The 18,814-nt window shown below is 23.4% G+C and overlaps 5 protein-coding genes across 5 annotated transcripts; 2 read left to right on the top strand and 3 right to left on the bottom strand. All coding sequences in view use genetic code 6, as the record gives it.

Annotated features, from left to right (window-relative positions):
* Positions 1–1,831: 1,831 nt before the first annotated feature.
* TTHERM_01048110 (glutamate/leucine/phenylalanine/valine dehydrogenase) lies at positions 1,832–4,146 on the top strand (the record flags this gene model as incomplete). Its single annotated transcript, XM_001025506.3, has 7 exons — positions 1,832–2,346; positions 2,475–2,529; positions 2,662–2,802; positions 3,137–3,239; positions 3,305–3,454; positions 3,582–3,795; positions 3,858–4,146. The coding sequence occupies 7 exons, from the start codon at positions 1,832–1,834 to the stop codon at positions 4,144–4,146; spliced, it is 1,467 nt and encodes a 488-aa protein (XP_001025506.1).
* Positions 4,147–4,974: 828 nt separating this feature from the next.
* On the bottom strand, positions 4,975–6,469 carry TTHERM_01048130 (ankyrin repeat protein; the record flags this gene model as incomplete). Its single annotated transcript, XM_001025507.2, has 2 exons — positions 4,975–5,934; positions 6,056–6,469. 2 exons carry the CDS (start codon positions 6,467–6,469, stop codon positions 4,975–4,977), a joined length of 1,374 nt encoding a protein of 457 aa, XP_001025507.2.
* Positions 6,470–6,837: 368 nt separating this feature from the next.
* TTHERM_001048129 (nucleosome assembly protein) lies at positions 6,838–8,260 on the bottom strand (the record flags this gene model as incomplete). Its single annotated transcript, XM_012800455.1, has 5 exons — positions 6,838–6,885; positions 6,944–7,360; positions 7,408–7,469; positions 7,529–7,601; positions 7,682–8,260. 5 exons carry the CDS (start codon positions 8,258–8,260, stop codon positions 6,838–6,840), a joined length of 1,179 nt encoding a protein of 392 aa, XP_012655909.1.
* Positions 8,261–8,586: 326 nt separating this feature from the next.
* On the bottom strand, positions 8,587–12,083 carry TTHERM_01048140 (sulfatase; the record flags this gene model as incomplete). Its single annotated transcript, XM_001025508.2, has 6 exons — positions 8,587–8,828; positions 8,884–9,017; positions 9,079–10,645; positions 10,702–11,040; positions 11,170–11,638; positions 11,748–12,083. The coding sequence occupies 6 exons, from the start codon at positions 12,081–12,083 to the stop codon at positions 8,587–8,589; spliced, it is 3,087 nt and encodes a 1,028-aa protein (XP_001025508.2).
* Positions 12,084–13,719: 1,636 nt separating this feature from the next.
* TTHERM_01048150 (cation channel family protein) lies at positions 13,720–18,400 on the top strand (the record flags this gene model as incomplete). Its single annotated transcript, XM_001025509.2, has 5 exons — positions 13,720–14,282; positions 14,554–14,798; positions 14,982–15,654; positions 15,720–16,024; positions 16,506–18,400. 5 exons carry the CDS (start codon positions 13,720–13,722, stop codon positions 18,398–18,400), a joined length of 3,681 nt encoding a protein of 1,226 aa, XP_001025509.2.
* Positions 18,401–18,814: the final 414 nt, after the last annotated feature.

Raw genomic sequence — 18,814 nt, 5'->3', positions numbered from 1 at the left:
TTGAAAATTAATTTAATCAGATAATATCTTAATTTATAATTATAAATCCCGCCACAAAAATTTCACAAATGAATGTCTTTTATTAAAATTCTAAATATTAGCTAATGATTAGCTAAATAATCTAGTTTTTATCAAAAAAACATAAAACAATTTCTATTTTATTGTTAAATTATAAATTCTTAACAAAAATAAAGAGTGAAAAGTAATATAAATAAGTTCAAATAAGGTGAATAAAATATTTTAATTCTGCTTAAATTAATATTTTATTAAATTTATACAATTCAGAGAAATATTTCTTGCTAAATTTTCCTTTTTATATTTTAAGTGAAAAATTAAACTAAAAAAAATAAAATAAATTTTAACAAACGAAAATGAACAAAATGAAAAATTTTTAATTTAAGTTAAATTTAAATTTTTAAATAAAATTTAAAAATATTTTTATTATTATTTAAATAATTTTTTTTTAATTTATAAAAATAAATAAAGAAAGTAAATATATTTGAATGAAGTTATTTATAAAAATTTAAGAAAGCATTTTAATTAATATATTTTCGTTTATTTCTATAAAAAATATTTTGCTCTTTTTTGATTTACTGAAAAATTTTCATATATTAAATAAAAAAATTTTTTTTGAACCTATTTTTTCATTATTATTTAAGTTAAAAAAAATATTTTAAATTTTTAATAAAATCAAAATTAAATATTAGTTACTATTTTCTAAAATTATTCAATTTAACTTTTAACTAATTTAGATATTTTTAATAAACTTTAGTTATCAAAATTTTTTGAAATGATAACAAGTTAAAATAAAATTTAATTTTCAATTAATTTATCTACATTGATTTTTCAATATTTGATCAAAATTGATATCTTTCAATTTTTTTTTATGCTTCAATTTACTTAAAATTATTATCTAAAAATGAAAAAATTCTCAATTAATATTTGCATACTTGTTTAAAAGGAGTGCTATTAAATATCCTTCAATTTTTACTTTTTTTATTAAATAAAAAAATATGTTTATTTTATGTAAACAGATATTTTTTTCTAGTTATTTCTTATAGATAATCTTTCAATAAATTAATTGAAAGTGCGTTATAAGAGTCTCTGAATTATAGGATTGGTGGGGGAGAAGATTGATTATATTATTAAAAGATATTTCTATGGAATTAAGAAATAATATCATTAGAAAATTAGCACATATCATTCAAAACTTAACTGTGTAAATGCTTAAGAAAGATGAAGTACAAACTTAATTATGCGTTATATGAAACCTAGATAAACTGTTTTTTTGTAAGCGATTGTTGGAAGTATCGTTTAAAGTTTATATATTATGACAAAAATAAGCATGATAGAATAAAAAAATTAGAAAAGGATAAAAGTGAAATGAATTTGGCAAAATTAAGATACAAGTTGAGTTTGAGTGAATATATGCATGCATCAAAAAATAGAGTGATATCGACCCCCTTTAAGATATGCGATCACACCTTTAAAACTAAATACTACTTTGCTTAAGCTAGATATAGGATATATTAAAGCATTTAGTAAATTGATATTTGGAAATGTGACGCACTTTGGTGATAGATAAAAATGGAGTATTAAATCAATAAAATACATCAAATGTATCGTAATTAATAATAAATTAATTGTATAGTACAAAATAATAGTCCCTTGTATTTAAGAAAAATAAAAAAATTAATTAGAGCAGATAAAGAAGAATCCTTCTGATAATACCATAATTTACATTTACATAATAATTAAACTAAATTATTTATCTTTCAGAAAAAAGAAGATAACAAAGCAAAACAAGCTTAAACTATAATATATATTTAAGATGCTATCCAAGATTTCCAAATTTTCCTTTTCTTCCTCTATTTTGAAGAGTACTGAATAATTCTTTAAGCAAGCTGGTAAAATAGCTAACATTCCTGAAGAAGACGTAAACTTCTACTTCGAACCTGAATTGAGTTGCTAGATTAACATTCCCTTAAAGAGAGAAAATGGTGAATTCATCAATGTTAACTGCTATCGTACCTAACACAAGTAACACAGAGTTCCTACCAAGGGTGGTTTGAGATTCATGGTCGGAGTTACTACTGAAGATGTCCATGCCTTCTCAGCCTTGACAACTGTTAAGAATGCTATTGCTGCAGTTCCTTTTGGAGGTTCTTTCGGTGCTATCTCCATTGACCCTGCCTTGATGACCTAGAGAGAAGTTGAACTCATCACCAGAAAATACACCACTGAACTTTGCAAAAGAGGTTTCATTGGTGCTTCTATTGATGTTCCAGGACCTGATCACCACACTGGAGAACGTGAAATGAACTGGATAAAGGACACCTATCAAACGTATGCATATTTAACCTTTATTTTTAGAGGATAATTAAATTAACTCCACCACATATACTACATATTATTGCTTTCTAAATTGAATCAAAATTAAACACAAAATTTTATTTTTTGTCTTATTAAAATAGTTTCTATGGTTAAAACGACATTAATGCTTAAGGATGTGTCACTGGTAAATCTTTGGTAATGAATCCTTTCATTTTTCTTTTCATTTCAAAGAACATTCAGCGATTTTAGAAATCATAATGATTTAAAATAACTGATTGAATTAGTTAATTGCTAGATTAAAAATTAAAATATTTGATTTAAAAATAGAATTAAGGTGGTATTAGAGGAAGAGTTCAAGCTGGTGGCCTTGGTGCCTCTATCTACTTGAATTATTTATTCAATCATAAAAAGCTTGCTTAAAGATTAGGCTTAGAATAAGGTATTGCTGGAAAGACCTTCATTATTCATGTAAATTTGTTTGTTATTTTTTAGTTTGCACTTATTTTAAATAGAAATATAGAAGTGATAAGAATAAAATAAAAGATTTCTTTAAGAAGTATTAAGTAGTAAAGTGATTAAAATGAAAAGTATGCAAATTAGTGAAAAAAATTAGGATTTTGATTTCATTTGAAAATTATTTGTTTCATCATTTTGAGACTGCCCTATCAAAAATAATATCATATCTTATCATATTTACTTTGTTTATATTTAATTTATTTATTTATTTAGCATTCAATGTGCTAAATAAAACAAACATAATAAATTTTTGTGATAAATATGTAAAAATTTATTTAATAAATAGAGTTTTGGTAAAATCGGTTACTGGACTGCTTTCTATTTACAAGAATTAGGTGCCAAGCTTATTGGTGTCATCGAAAAGGACGGATCTATTTACAATCCTGAAGGTAAATAAATTTTTAGCTTAGTCTACCTTTAAATGAGTTTAAAACTTTAAATAATATTATATTAGGTATTGATGTCAATCTTGTTAAGCTTCACTTTGATAAGAACCACAGTTTTAAGGGATATCCTGGTGCTGAATTCTATCCTGATGAAACTGCTATGTATAAATAATGTGATTTACTTATTCCTACCTATGTTAATCACCTTATTAATAAAGGTATTTTTTACTTATTTTTCTTAACTACTTTCTTTAACATTAGCAAGATAGATTGAATTAACAAAATTAAGATTAAAATTAGATAGTGCAATCAATTTAAACAAAATTTTATTAATTATAAAATTAGATAATGCTGATAAACTTAACTGCAAGTATTTAGCAGAAAATACCAATGCCGTTGTTAGCTATGAAGCTGATTAAATTTTGAACAGCAAGGGAATCGTAGTATTCCCTGATGTTTTAATTTCATCTGGACCTATCGTAGTTAGCTACATGGAATGGTTAAAGAATCTCGAACACATTCGTAAGGGAAGATTAACTCGTAAGTGGGAAGAATAAAGGTAAAATAAGCTAACCATATTTTAAATTGCGAATTTAATAAATATTTTCATAATACTAAAAGTAACTACTCTTTAATGGAATTCATTTCTTAAGCAACTGGCTTAAAAATGGAAGTTAGTGAAGAAAACAAAGAAAAGCTTCAAGGTGCTTAGGAAAGAGATATCGTTAACTCAGGTTTAGAAGCTATTATTGAAGAATCAGTTGATGAGCTTCTTCCTATCCTTGAAAAGAACCCTAGTATTTCCTTACGTGATGCCTGCTATGTTGATGCTTTAACTAAATTACACTCTCATTACAAAACTGCTGGTATTGCACTTAGCAACGCCGTTAAAATTGAAAAGAAATAATGAAAAAAAAATTGAATTTAAATATTTTATCAAATTGTATTCATACCCATCTTTTCTATTTTTAAATTAATTAAATGTCAAATAGAATTAATAACGATTCTTGTTTACAAATTATTTAAATTGTTTATTTTATAGCATAAACAAACATCTTTTAAATATTTTTAATTTACAATTGATATAAGTATTAGCTATATTACTAAAAGAAAAAAATTAAAATTTACAATTTTAAGATTAATTAAAAAAAAATCTGATGAAGGCGAGATTCGAACTCGCGCCCTTTCGGAATAGAGCCTTAATCTACCGCCTTAGACCGCTCGGCCACTTCATCTTCGCTGAATTTTAGATTTAAAAATATAAGGATATTAGTAAATATTTTGTGTTGTTTATTTTATATTTGCTAAACCACCATCATAATTCAAATTAATTTAAATAATTTAAATAGAATATTTTCTAAGCACAAATCTAAGTTTTGTTTTATTTATATTTTAATAAAGATTCTAATATTACTATAGCTGGTTTTCGTAGAAGATTATTATTATTTTATTCTAAAAACGTTTATATTGTTAATTTTTGAAGGAGTATGTGAAAATTATTATTTCCATCTAATTAATAGTTGTTATTTTACTTAGGTATTTATTGATTTATTGAATGAATTTTTATTTTGAATATTTATTTAAGATGAATAACATGCAATTAAGTTAAAAGCACTGAATAAAAAAAAATCTCTTAATATCAAATAGTGATAAATATTTAGCATTTAATGAATTAATATTTGATTTTTAAAAGACATATGACATATAAATATATTTTTGCAATCACATTTAAATAAAATCATTTAGAAGCTTATTTTTTATTTTATTGCTAGTATTATGACTTTCCTTTAGACATAGCGGTATTAAAAAGATCTTTGTATAATTTATTAGTTGGTTCTCTCTTAAGGCATTCCCAGAAAGAAGCAGCAGCTTCAGCATAGTTTTCAATTCCGTTGTAAATTTCTCCTTCTCTGAAATATGTTTTAATCCATTCAGGGTCTATTTTTTTAGCTCTGCTTGTGTAGCGAAGACCTTCTTCAAAACGTTTTAAGAAAATATAACAAGCTGCTACGTTAGTGTGAATTGCAACAAGATTAGAATCGTATTCAAGAGCACTTAAATACTTTTAGAGAGCTTCTTCATAATGAGAGGTTCTAAATAATTCATTACCTTCATCTTTTAAAGCTATAGCCTTTGCATTATCAATTGTTTTAGGAACAAATTCTTCATCTTCCTTTTTCATATTTAACTTATTTTTGAACTCTTCTGCTAATTCCTAATTAATATCATTTTTTGTGTGCTTCTTTAAAATCTAATAAAGATCCATGTGTCCATGCTCGAAAGCTAATTATAAAGGAGTTTTCTATTCATGTAAGTAGTTGGGGTCTGCTCCTTTTTCTAAAAGAACATTCATAAAAGGAATGTTTCCTTTTTCTGCACATAAGTGTAAGACGCTCCATCCATTAGGATCATGAACATTAACGTCAGCATTATGTGAAATAAGTAAATCAAACAAATCTGATTTGCCATAATCTACACTTAAAATTAAAGGAGAAGGTATCACACCCTTTTTATCACCATTAGGGGAAGCACCTTTTTACAATAAGAATTCAACTGTTTTAACATGGTTATAGCCAGCAGCCCAATTGATAGGGAAACCAAAAGTGCTGGGTTCTTCTATATTAGCTCCTTTAGAAATCAAATACTCAATTGTTGATATATCTCCATTGCTACTAGCTAAGTGAATTGCAGATGCATCCTAAGTTAATAGAATAAATATTTTTACTTATTGATATGATTAAATTTAATTTTCATTAATTTAAATAAATTATTTATGATTTTTTCTAATTGAATTTAATAAAATTTTATAATTTATTTACTCCTCCTCTCTTTGATAATGGGTCTTGTTTGAGCTTGTCAACCATGTATTAAATTATTTCTAAGTGTCCATGTTAAGCAGCTATGAAAAAAGGATTGTTCTTTTCATTATCAAGAGTGTTGTAATCTGCACCAAGATTTAAAAGGTATTCGAAAATAGGAATATCACCTCTTGAGGCAGCAAAATGGAGGCAACTTCTTCCGTTTCCGTCTTTAATTGAATTAATTAAATCTTTTACACTGGAAAATTATGAATATGCATTTTGCTTCTTTTTAATCTTTTTTTCAATTCTTGAAATGCATTGCTTGATTTCATCGAGAGACTTTTTATCAACGCTTTCAAGGAAGCTTTAAACTATTTCTTTGTTTTCTATAAATTGCTTTGATTATGGGCCTTCTGAAGCTATTGGGTTCATTTAATTGTGAAGATTCTAAATTTCTAAAACTTTACTATTTTTAATTTTAATTTTTTTGATAATTAAAAATATCTTGCTTCGATTTCTGAAGAACTATATAAACAATATAGTAGAAGGATGATTAGTTTTCTTGCAATCCTATAAATATATCAAAATAATTTCAACCTTACAAATTAAATGTAGGTAAATGTTTTAACTAAAAGCTTACTAGATATTTGAATAAATTTATAATTTCTTGAAAAATTTTAAGACTTTCTATCAATCTAACACTAAATAATATCACAAACAAGAAAACAAACAAACCCAAAATATAAATCAAAAATAAAATCTTCTACCAATAAATACTAAAGCTTATTTTAACAGTATTATCAATATTATTTGCATTCGTTTGTATTATCTTAAACTCCACTTTTATCCTTTTAAAAATAATTTTAAAAAAATTTTATTATTTTAAAAAGTAAAATTTTTAAATACTTTTGAAGTGTCTTTAATATCTTTCTTTCCTTTGTTATTTTGGCTTTGTTTCGTAGGGGAATTATCATTTTTTTAATTATCACCACCATCGCTGTCACTTGAATCACTTACACTTTCATTAATTTCTTTTAAAAAGTTAAGATCTTATACTTCAGCTTGTTTTGATTTCAGCCTTCTAACATCCAAATAATATTCTAAGCTATATGGGAGCAGTTCATCAATAATAGCTCTTGCAATATCATAGTCAATATTCATTCTATCGATATATTTATTTTATTAAATTAAAGAATTTTCTTTTTTTTAACCCATTAATTTAATTTCTTCTAAGTTGAGAGAATTAAAAAAATTAAAGAAACTCTCATCTTCAACTTCATGAGTAATTACTCTTATTGCACCTGTTTTTCTATTTTTTTAACTCTAGAAAATAAATTATAATTTATGGATTGCCTTACATTTAAATTTACTTTTTTAACAGTTTTTCTGCACACATCTTTACCTTCATACCATTCGATTTGTGTACCTTCACCTTTTTAGTTTTAAATATTTTACAGATTTTTTATTTAAAATATTTTTTTTAATTTTTACTTCTTTCTGGTTCCATATTATCATTTAAAAAAAATACTTTGACAAGATATTAATTTTAAAAGAATTCATTTTCCTAATGTATAAAAAAAAAATTACAAAAAATAAGCTTTGAATACATAAAAAAGTAAAAATTTTAATTAAGTGTAAGTATACTTTGAATTCAAATTTTAATTCTATTGAAGATTTATCGCCAATATTGACAAATATATTATGAAGATGCTTTAAAATTTAATCGTCTTTTTCTTTGACATATGGCTTAACCAAATCAAAGTTCTTAAAGGCCATAAACCAGTAATTGCTGATTGGCAATACTTCATGAGAAGCAAATCTTTCATTTTTAGCCCTTTAATCATTATGATTTGTTATATTAAAGTATCTATCTAAATCAGCTGTTTCTTCTTTCGAAAACTAGAATTCTTTTCTGCGGCCAGATATAATATCTTATTACTAAATTGCATTTATGAATTTAAAATAATTTTTGTTTTTTAAGAAAATTTAATTTACACTTTAGAATATTTATTATCCTAGAGTTTTATATTTTTCCAAGATTTCCTTGACTTTAGATTAATATATTTTATTTTCTTATTCGAGATCATCTTTCAGTTAATAAAGGTGAATCAATTAGTAATATCCTTCATTTTATAGTTTTTATTAAATTTACTATTCCATTTTTTATTTGACTAATTAGTACTCATCTTTAATTGTAATAACTGCTTTTAATTCTTCATCCATTTTTAAAATTTAATAAATTTAAATAATAGGTAGAGAGAAACTTGTGTGTGATTTATATGATTTAAATATTATTTGTTGGTTTTAATTAAAAATTTAATAATGTAGTAAATATCTTGCAAATTATATTTCTTTTAGATTATAAATATATCACAAGTTATTATTAACATAATTTAATAAATAAATAAATGTTAAAATATTTTAATAATTAATATTTAATACAAAATATACAAACATTTATTTTTAAATAAAAAAACAAACTTACTGTATTCTAAAATTTATTAAAAATATTCTAAATTGAATTTATTTATTTGTTTGAAAATAAGAATTCAGACTGAGAGATGGTGAGATTGCTTTTAAAAGCTAAGTTTTAGAGGTAAGCTAATGATAGATAAAATTAATTTAAATACTGCATAAGGTAGGATTGAGAAAATAATCACAGCTGAGATTGATGCAAACCATAAGAACAAACTCAAAAAGGAAGTTTCATCAAAAAAGTTATAGCAAGTCTAAATACCAGAAATCAGAATTTTAATAAACATAATTGCAAGCAATCCTTTAGAAGAATTGTCTATATATTTAGCAAAAAAAGTTACATTAATTTAATATTAAAAAATTGATTTTACCAAATTTAATTGCATATTCTTTAATCGAAACTCTTAAGAATTTCTAGATAATATCCATGTAAGAGAATATCATAATTAGCAATTTATCGATACCAAATAGGATAGCAGTGCATATTGGAGTTTGATCTTAAAATCTATTTTTATTTTTGTAAGAATTAATATTTTTAAAATAAAGTAATTAATTAAATTTGTTACTCTCCTATAGTTTTGTTGCCTGAGTAGAGGTTGATATCTAGTGATAAAGTACCTTTAAATGCAGAATAGATAATTTATGCATTTTTAAATATTATGACTATAAAGAAAAAGTTTATTATAAAATCATTAAGCAATCCTTTATTGTTTTAGGCTTAAACAATATTGAATATTAGATTCATTTTATTTATAATAACAATTAGAGTAAAGTAAAAGATAATCAAGTAAAGTCTCTCTACTTCATCAGAAACCCAGAATACGAATATAGTTAGATCTAAATGAAGAAACAGGAAAAACTTTTTCTTTGCATTATAGGCTGGGCTATTAGTGTCTCTTACTGTTGAGTTTTGGAAGATGCTCAATTTTTGATTTGATTACTCCTCTCTGTCTTTACGCAATAATTTATATCCTCTGACAAAATTATAAATCATTCCTGCAATTGTATAGCCAGTTATAAATCTACACCAAAATACTTAATCTGTAGTTTTATGAATTAGATATCTAAGGTCAATTAAGTCGTATTTAATCATTATCACAAATAAGAAGAAATAGTAGACGGTTAATAGCCAATTTATTTACATAGATTTAACCTTTGGATAAAAGTAAAAAAGAATGAAGATTGTGTAGTTAAATAAGTTAAAACTGTCCCATTTTGTTGTTGTTTCCATAAAGAACTGCTTAGTGTATACAAAAGAATCATATTTAATTAATACTAAAAAGATTATGTAATATATTAGTATTAAAACCAAACATCTTTAAAGTGTTAAGAACTGTGAAATCTTATTACTCAACAAAAATGGTAAATGCTTAATTTTTTTAAAAATCTGCCTTATATTAAATCTATTTTCATTTTCTTGGCTAAACATATCAAGAGTTTCATTTTTACCTCCTGGAACTTGCTGATATTAAGGCAAAGTTGATTTCTATTAAAGATGTTAAGACTCATAATCGTCTTCATGTCGAATATCTGATTTATGGAATGACAGCTGCATTTATGGGATTGTTTTTGATGTGAAATCGTAGAATGAAAAAAATATTATGAACAGTACTATGCATGCTATATTTACATAGAAAGCATTTGAATAAAAGTCTAGCCCGATATTAGAAATGCTAAAAACAAAAATATTTTCACTATAATAGAAGATGCATATTATGCCTATAAGAACCTTTTACATTAATTATAGCTATTTCCACTACTCTAAAGCGGTTTTATAGTTAACTGCTACTATATAGATTAATCCAATCAAGCAAAGCAAAATAATCAAATTAACTAGCTTGAAATCTTTTTTACTTAGTTCTGATTCTAATGCTTGCTTTTATAAAATTTTTATAGTGTTGCGATAATCTTCTAAAATTTATCTTTATTTTTCATTTTTTAAGTCCTTTTCCTTCATAATATCATTATACTTTGACTCCATATCTAATTCATCCTTTAATTTTACTTGATCTATCTTTTTTAAAGCTTCCCTCAATTAAATAAATTTCGAATGTAATGCTAGGATTTCATATTCAAATACTCCTTTTTAAAATGGATGGCTGACACCTCTATTAAAAAGAGGAAGGTTAACACCTAATATAAAAAAATTGTTTTGTAAATTCTTAGTATTTTGAAATTTAAATTAATACCTTTCATGTATTAAGCAATAGTTGGCATTAGATCTAAATAGCTAATTTCAGCTTCATGACCTTTTCCAACTGTATCGCTAGAAGCTACTAAGAGAATACCATGATTAGATCCATTTACGCATCCATGATTGCAAAAATTATCTTCACCATTAAAAAACTATCCTCCATGATCACTGCTTATAAAAATTACTGTATCTTTTAAATTAGCCTAAAAGTATTTAATTAGCTATATAAATAACTTATTTAACTAAAAGAATTGGAAGAAGTTATAAGAGTGAGATTTTGAATATGCATGATTTAACGAATCTGTCTGAGAAGAGTAATAAATTATTGAATGATCTATTTATTTAAATACACAAAATGATAAATTATGATTGAATTATCTAAAAAAGAAAGCAATTTTTTGTCTTTTAAAATCCTTTTTTAAATTTAACTTAATTTTTATGAATAATAGAATAAAATATTTACTTGGAGTTAAATCTTTATTTACTAAAGGTCCTGTAGTTAAACAATCAAGTATTTTTTTATTAAAATCATCTTAAGGTAAATAAGTAGGAATTTCTTTTTCTAAATATTCTTCGAAATATGTTCTATTGAAGCGAACTCCAGTTCTTACATCAAACTTTTCCATGTCAAACCTACCATCGAAAACAAATGAGGCTTGACTGCTATCTGTTTAGTTTTTACATATCAATTTAAGCATTCCATCCTCCGAGTCCACCTTACTATAATCTACATAACTTGATATTAGTGTGAATATAGGAAATTTTGAACCTAAAAGCCAAACCTTTTATTAATTTTCATATTCTTTAGCTTTGGCTATTTATATTGCTATGTTATCTACCGAAACTTATCCTCCTATTAAATTTAGTGAAGGCTTTCCTGTCATATATGTTTCATGTATCGCTCCTGTTTATCTATAATGAGGACCAACAGACTATTTAAAAAATGAGGAAAAATTACTAGTAATTTTTGAAAGTGTTAACTTTAACTCCATCTTTCTTTCGTTGTATTCAAAAAATTAGATAAAATAAAAAGTAAATTACTTTATAAATTAAAATGTCATTTGATATTTCTGCTTTCAACTATTTAATTTGATCATATGAAAAACCATCCATATTAAACCATATGAAGTGTTTCTTTTTCATAGAGTGATGGCATATCAAATAGTTTAAAGATTATTTGTCAACCTCATTTTCTTTTTTATCTTTTATGAAACTATCATAATAATCTTAGCAAAATGTATTTTTGTTTTCCAACATAAACCCACTAAAATACCTATCGTAAAAAAGCACTAATAGAATCGAAGACCCTAATGCTAATACAATTAAAAGTAAGAAGGGGATGATAACTAACCTAATACTATATGTCTTATCTTTCATTTTTATTTATTTTTTTAAACAAAATAATAGTATACTTATTTAATTAATTATTAAAAGCAGAACAATATCTAAATTTAATAATTTGTTTAACGCTTTGTTGTAAACTGCTTGAATAATCCTTAAAAAATATACAATTAATTGTAAAGTGAAAGAATAAATTTATGTAGATGATAAAAATTTAAATAAAATATGATAAATTGATGGTTTTGGTCTCATACATAGACTTAATTATATTAGTACAAAAATAATTTATAAATAATAGATATTATTTATTTATTTTCTCTTTAAATATTAATCAATAAACAATTTTTAAATTCAAATACCATTTAAATGAAATTTAATCAGATATTATGAATTTATTACACGTAAATTGACTAAAATTTAAGCTTTAAATTAATATCCTATCTATTTTTTTATATAGTACTAAAGGGTGACATATCTATCAAATTAATTAATTTATTTGCTTGCTTGCCTCTTCTATAAAAATTAATTTTTAAATTTTCAAGTATTTGTTTTTTAATATAATCAATGTAATTTGATATTTTATTTTTAAATATAATTACATTTAAAAAGTCAAATAAGAAATTAAATGTATGTAAAAAATGATATTATAACACATAGTTTAATACTTAATAATGAATCTAAAAGGTATGCATACTTACTTTTATTTGATAATAATTTTTTGCAATTTTTAAAAGTTTTTAATTATAAAAATTAAATAAAATTAACCATAAAATGATATTTAGTGGTTATGAATTATTTAACTATGTATAATATTTATTTTATAACTTAATAATTTTTCTTGCTTGTTAAAAGCAATAATAGACCTAAAATATTTTAATAACCTAATTTATTATATAAAATAATTAAATTTTATTTTTGAAGTATTTATTATCAACTTTAGTTAAACTTTGGTAATTTTTAATTCTTTTATTATTCTTAACAGAGTTTTTTACTAAAAAAACACTTTAGCTGCTTTAATGAATTTTGAATTAAGAATCATCCATTTTATTTTAACATATTTTATTTTTATTCAGATTTTCTTGGTGGAAAGGGTTTATTATTATGCAAAGGTTAAATTTTAGTTTTAAACTATTGCCTTTTTAATTGTTTTTTTTTAAATTTTTAAATATTTTATTGAATTTTTTTCTTGAATTATTCAAAGTATTATTAACATTAAACAATAAATTTATGATAAATAGAATTCCAAAATATTTTTTTTTCAATTAAACTTAAATGGTGGTTAGTTTTTATTTAAATATATTGAAATATAATTGTAGGCAAAAATAAAAAGAAAATAATCCTGATTATTTATGAGTTATGAATTAGTAAAGAGCAGGATAGGTTAGTTAGTGTAGTCTTTGTTTGTTTTAAACTATTGGATAAATAAATTTAGAAAAAATATATGCATATTACTCACAATTTTTGAGTTAAATCAATTATAATAAATAAACTCAATCTATTGATAACATATAATAGTTAAGAGTTTATAATTTTTTTATTAAAAAAGTAAAGCATACTTCTACTTCTAGTTTATTCTTTAGTAAAATATAAACAAAGTCAGAAAAATAAATAAATTCATTTTATAGAATTAAATTTATAATTAGCATTAGTAAAGAAAGTTTCAATTTAAAAGATGCAAAACTAGAATTAAGCAGATTTCGAATATACAAATGATGTTTCTAAATAATTAGAATACGAAGATGCTAAACTAAATTAATGTACACTTGATTTTAAGACCAAATAAGGTTAATATGATAATCAAAAAATAATCAATTCAAAAAGATTTTATGAAACTAATGTAGATGATAACAAACAAGATGGAGATAGCTCTTACATTATCAATTTTATTAATTCAAAGAAGCAGAGTGAGGATTATTCTGATAATGAAGCACTTAAACAAAATAGTAATCATGGTAGCATTACTAAAAAAAAGCATTAGCTATCTTAATATGACTAGAATTTGATTTTAAATTAATCTTATTTTTCAGATTAACCAAAGAAAGAATCAGGATAATTAGAAGAACATTTTCGCTCTACTAATTAAAAAGATCAAGGAGTAATAGTGGAGCGACCCTCAGATAGATTGACATTATAAAGCGTTCTTTCAAATTAAAAGTGTGACGTTAGTGATACATTGAGCAGGAAGAAAAAATAAAGTGGTTAGAGGGCAGATAAAAAGCACCTTACTACCAATGTGTAAAAAAAATAAAAATACATTTTATTAAATTTAATAATTTTTCATGAAGAAAATACTTAATTCTAATTTTTAAATTAATTTTATTTTAATTATTATAAAGTCAATAATATAAAAAATGTTTTCATTTTACTAATTATAAAAAAAAAGTAATAAAGCAAATAACAAACAGAATAACGTATAAGAATACAACTTTTAAATTAATTTTATATGAATTATTATAAAATCAATAATATAAAAAATGTTTTCATTTTACTAATTTAAAAAAAAAAGGAATAAAGCAAATAACAAACAGAATAACGTATAAGAATATACAAAGAGCACTTTTAAAAAGAAAATTAAATAAGATGATATAGATAGGTTTTATTAAAGAATTAAAGCCTTCTTTTACAATAAAACCTACTCTGGAAAGACTAAATAGTTAACCGAAAAGGTGAGATTGAAAATTGGTGATAAATCTGACTATGTTGACTAAGATCATAGGATATCTATGCATGTCAAAATTATTGATTTGATTGGTATTAAAATTAAAAAAATTATTGACAAAGTTAAAATACCACTATTTAATCCTGAACAGAAGTGGAGAATTTTATTTAATTCAATAATAGTTATTTTTAATTGTTTTTATCTCTATGTAATTTCACTTAAAATATGTTTTGGAAGCTATTCTATAAATTAATTATCTACGATGATACATTAAGTCGCATAAGTAGTTTGGATAGCTGATATGTTGATTTAGATGAATACAGCTATGTATCATGATAACGAATTCACTGAAGATAGAAGGATTATTATGAAGACATTTTTAAAAGAGTATTTTTTCTTTGAGGTACTTCCTATCATATTTGAGAACCTTCATTCGTCAAATATTTATGTTAGTATCCTTTTTCATTTACCTCTGTTGCTTAAGATGAAAGGCATTATGATTATGCTAGATAACTTAGAGTTCTACATTCTATAAATGTTAGATAATCATTCTATTTTTTAACTTTTTAAACTAATAATGAAAATGCTTCTTTTTGGTCATATACTTGCCTGCTTAAAATATGTTGTTGTTTAGTTAGAATTAAACTATCAAGAATAAAAAATATGGAGCTAAAGCGAAGTATTGTACTCTTCTCAAGATTAGATAACTAATTATTTGTAATGCATGTATTGGGCTTTTACAGTCATGCTTAATGTTTAATAACCAACTCCATCTACAAACTTAGAATTAGTTTTTACTACATTTTGTATGATACTTTCTAGTATCGCATTTGGGTATATTTTATCTGCAATAGCTAGCATATTAAGTAAACTTAATAAAAATACTGAGGATTTCAACAAAGACCTTAACATACTAAATTAATATATGAAGAGGAAAAAAATAGAAATGTAACTTAAATTAAATATTTATTATATATTTTTATTTATACTAACAGTTATTTAATTTATTGTAGAAGTTTAAAAAGAAGAGCAAATATTAATCTAAAAAAGTATTATTAGTAACAGCTGAGAACTAATATTGTAGAAGAAAAAGCTACTCTATAAAAAGTAAATTCAAGAATGCTTAAAGAATTGCTTGTATCTTCCAACTAAAAAATTTTGAAATACTGTCCTTTTCTGACTAATTTATTTAGTGAAAGTACCCTTTAACAGATTTGTATGAGTGTTGAAGAAGTTTATTATACACCTCAAGAAACTATTGTTGACAGTGAATTAAAGTAATCTGAGCATTATCTATATATTATCATAGATGGAAAGGGTAATTACATTTGTCGTTTATTTATTTATTAATTTAAATTCAAAATCATTTTCTCCATTAATTTATCGCAAGATATTGACTTTATAGCAGATAATTTAAATTTAGAAATCAAAAATAAATATTTTACAACTTTTTTTATAACTCATCACCCTTCATAAAGATTTTTTTATTTTGAACTTTTCGTTCACAACCTCGCTTATTTTTGTATTTTGAGAATTGCAGATAAAAAAAAGTATAATAATAAAAATAAATAAAATTAAGGTATTTTAAGTAAAAAAAATTTTAAGAAATAAACTTTTATTTGAATTAAAATTTAGAGGCTTATTTATAGTATTATCTATCAACCAATAAATTATTTAAATAATCTTTAATTTTTGCCTAAATAAAGAATTAAAATATAATAATGGATAATTTTATTAATATTTTTAAATTAATTTTTAATCCATTTAAGCTTTGTTAATTTTTAATTTTTAAATTATAGTTAAAGTTTGTGAAAATTATGATAGATTAGCATAGCCCATAAACTAATAAAATTACTTTATTACACAACAAAGATTGCTTGATAAGCTTATGGAGCTGTAAAGAATAAAAAAGACAAACTAAGTTGACAATTCTTTTTAAGGTGAAATATATTAGAAAGGAGATTATTTTGGGCTTTTGGGTTTGATTCTTGACACTTAATTAATATAAAAGGCATAAAGCCTAGAATATACTACAATTTTAAGGTTATCTAGGAAAGAGTTAGACAGAATTATTATGCTAAATTAAAAAGACCGAGAAATGTTTATGGAATTAAAAGATAGGATTTTATATAATAAGGATTTTAATTAGCTTTAAGTTCATTGCTAGTTTTGTAATAGTAGATAGCACATCAATTAGTAGTGCATTCTACTGCATTTTGATAGGTCAAATTAAATTCTGCATTCTAAAAATAACTTCTCTCAAAGCTAAGCTAGAGGAAATCTAAATTAAAAAAGGAAGTAAAAGTATTTCCATTCACTTTTAGATCAACGATAAATTGAAGATAACCTATTTGAGTTAAAAAGTAACTATGGAATGCAATCTACCAATCGAATTGAATTTACACAATAAGAAATAATGGATGAATCATAAGAAAACAGTTAAGATTAGTCAAATTTAGAATAAAATGAAGAGCTATTTGGAAGTCTTGAAGAATTAAAAATTTTAGAAAAGAGTTTTGAGGAAAATAATGAACTTGATTAGAAACAGTATGAATCTATAAGTCTTGATAATCCTAATACCGTATCATCAAATATGAAAAAATTTTAATCAAGAACTTCGTAAAGAGAAAAACTAAAATAATAAATTAAAGATAATTTATTTAGTAAGTAAATTAACTATGATGATTCATTAAAAATAAGCAGCTTTAACGAATTAAGATTAGATGAGGCTTAATAAACGTATACTTAATAAACGAATTAATTGACTACAGAATTATAAAGATAAAGTGCTTAATCGCTCTATAATTTGAAATAAAACGATATTAGTATATCAATAAACTAATAAATTTAGAATAATTAGTAATTATCAAATAGAGTGAGAGTAAAGTCTTAGTTATCTGCTGTAGATGAAGATACGTTTATTATTGATTAAATAGAAGATGATTATATTTCCAAAAAATCAATCCAATAAATGCCTTCCTACATACAGCATAGAAGCTATGATGTGTACTTTCAGGATGTTATTCATCTGTAATAATAATAATTATAACAATAATAATAACATGAAAAAACTTCCTCATAAAATTCTTTATTTAACATTCAAAGAATACCTACAATAGATACTGGCCCTAATAAGAGATAAATTAACTAGAGTTAGAATCATACTCCTTCAAGTAAGTAAAAGTACTTTGGTTCTAACAAAATGATTGAGAAACAAAGCACGTTGAGTTCTAATCTCTAAAAGAAAAAGAATTCATTGAAGAATTCATCTAGTATTAACTGCTAAAGCACTTCACTGTAGCCTACAATATCAGTAAGGGATCTAAGAAATGGTAATTCTAAAAAAGAACAAATTCATTCATAACTATCGAAAATGATGACAAAAATTTCTTAAAAAAGTGGCTCAATACCTTATAAAGTAGAGCAAGATCTTAAAAAAACAACAAAAACAAACATTTAAAATTCAGAAATAGATTTTTAAGATTTTATGGAATCAGACAAACACCACAGACATTAAAATAGTAAACATTTAAATTAAGATAAAATAATTTATTGGTATTTTGACAAGATATAAATATTCTAATATTACTTTTATAATAATAATTACCCACAATAAATTAAAAAATACACTGACTATTAAGAAAAATAGGATCAAAAGGCTAAAAATTTTGCAAGACAAAAATCTTTTGTTTGATTTTGTATAGTTCATATTATTTAATTATATTCATTTTGTTATTAATAATTCATGAAACGTTTTCTACCTTTTGCTTTGAAGTTAATTCAAAAAAAAAAAAGAACTTGTAAAAAATTAATCTTATTGATTTCATAGATTTATTTATACAGAAAAAAATATATTAAACAGATAAATAAATTCTTTTTTTCATAAACTATTGTGTTTTATTTATTTATTTGCTTTTATTGTTGTAATTCTTGATCTTAATGATGGAAGAAAGAAGAAAGGATTGATTAGGTAAATTTTACCTCATAGCAAAATATTAGTTAGATAATCTCATATTGAAATCTAATTTATGTGTTAAATTTAAAGATTAGAAATGAGATATTAGAATATTATTTAGATATTTTGATTTTATTTAATCAAATAGTTTCC

Source organism: Tetrahymena thermophila (assembly GCF_000189635.1).
Source record: "Tetrahymena thermophila SB210 genomic scaffold scf_8254199, whole genome shotgun sequence".
Classification (NCBI taxonomy): Eukaryota; Ciliophora; class Oligohymenophorea; order Hymenostomatida; family Tetrahymenidae; genus Tetrahymena; species Tetrahymena thermophila.
The sequence above is the reverse complement of the archived record's forward strand: the minus strand, read 5'-3'. Positions and strand labels throughout refer to the sequence as shown.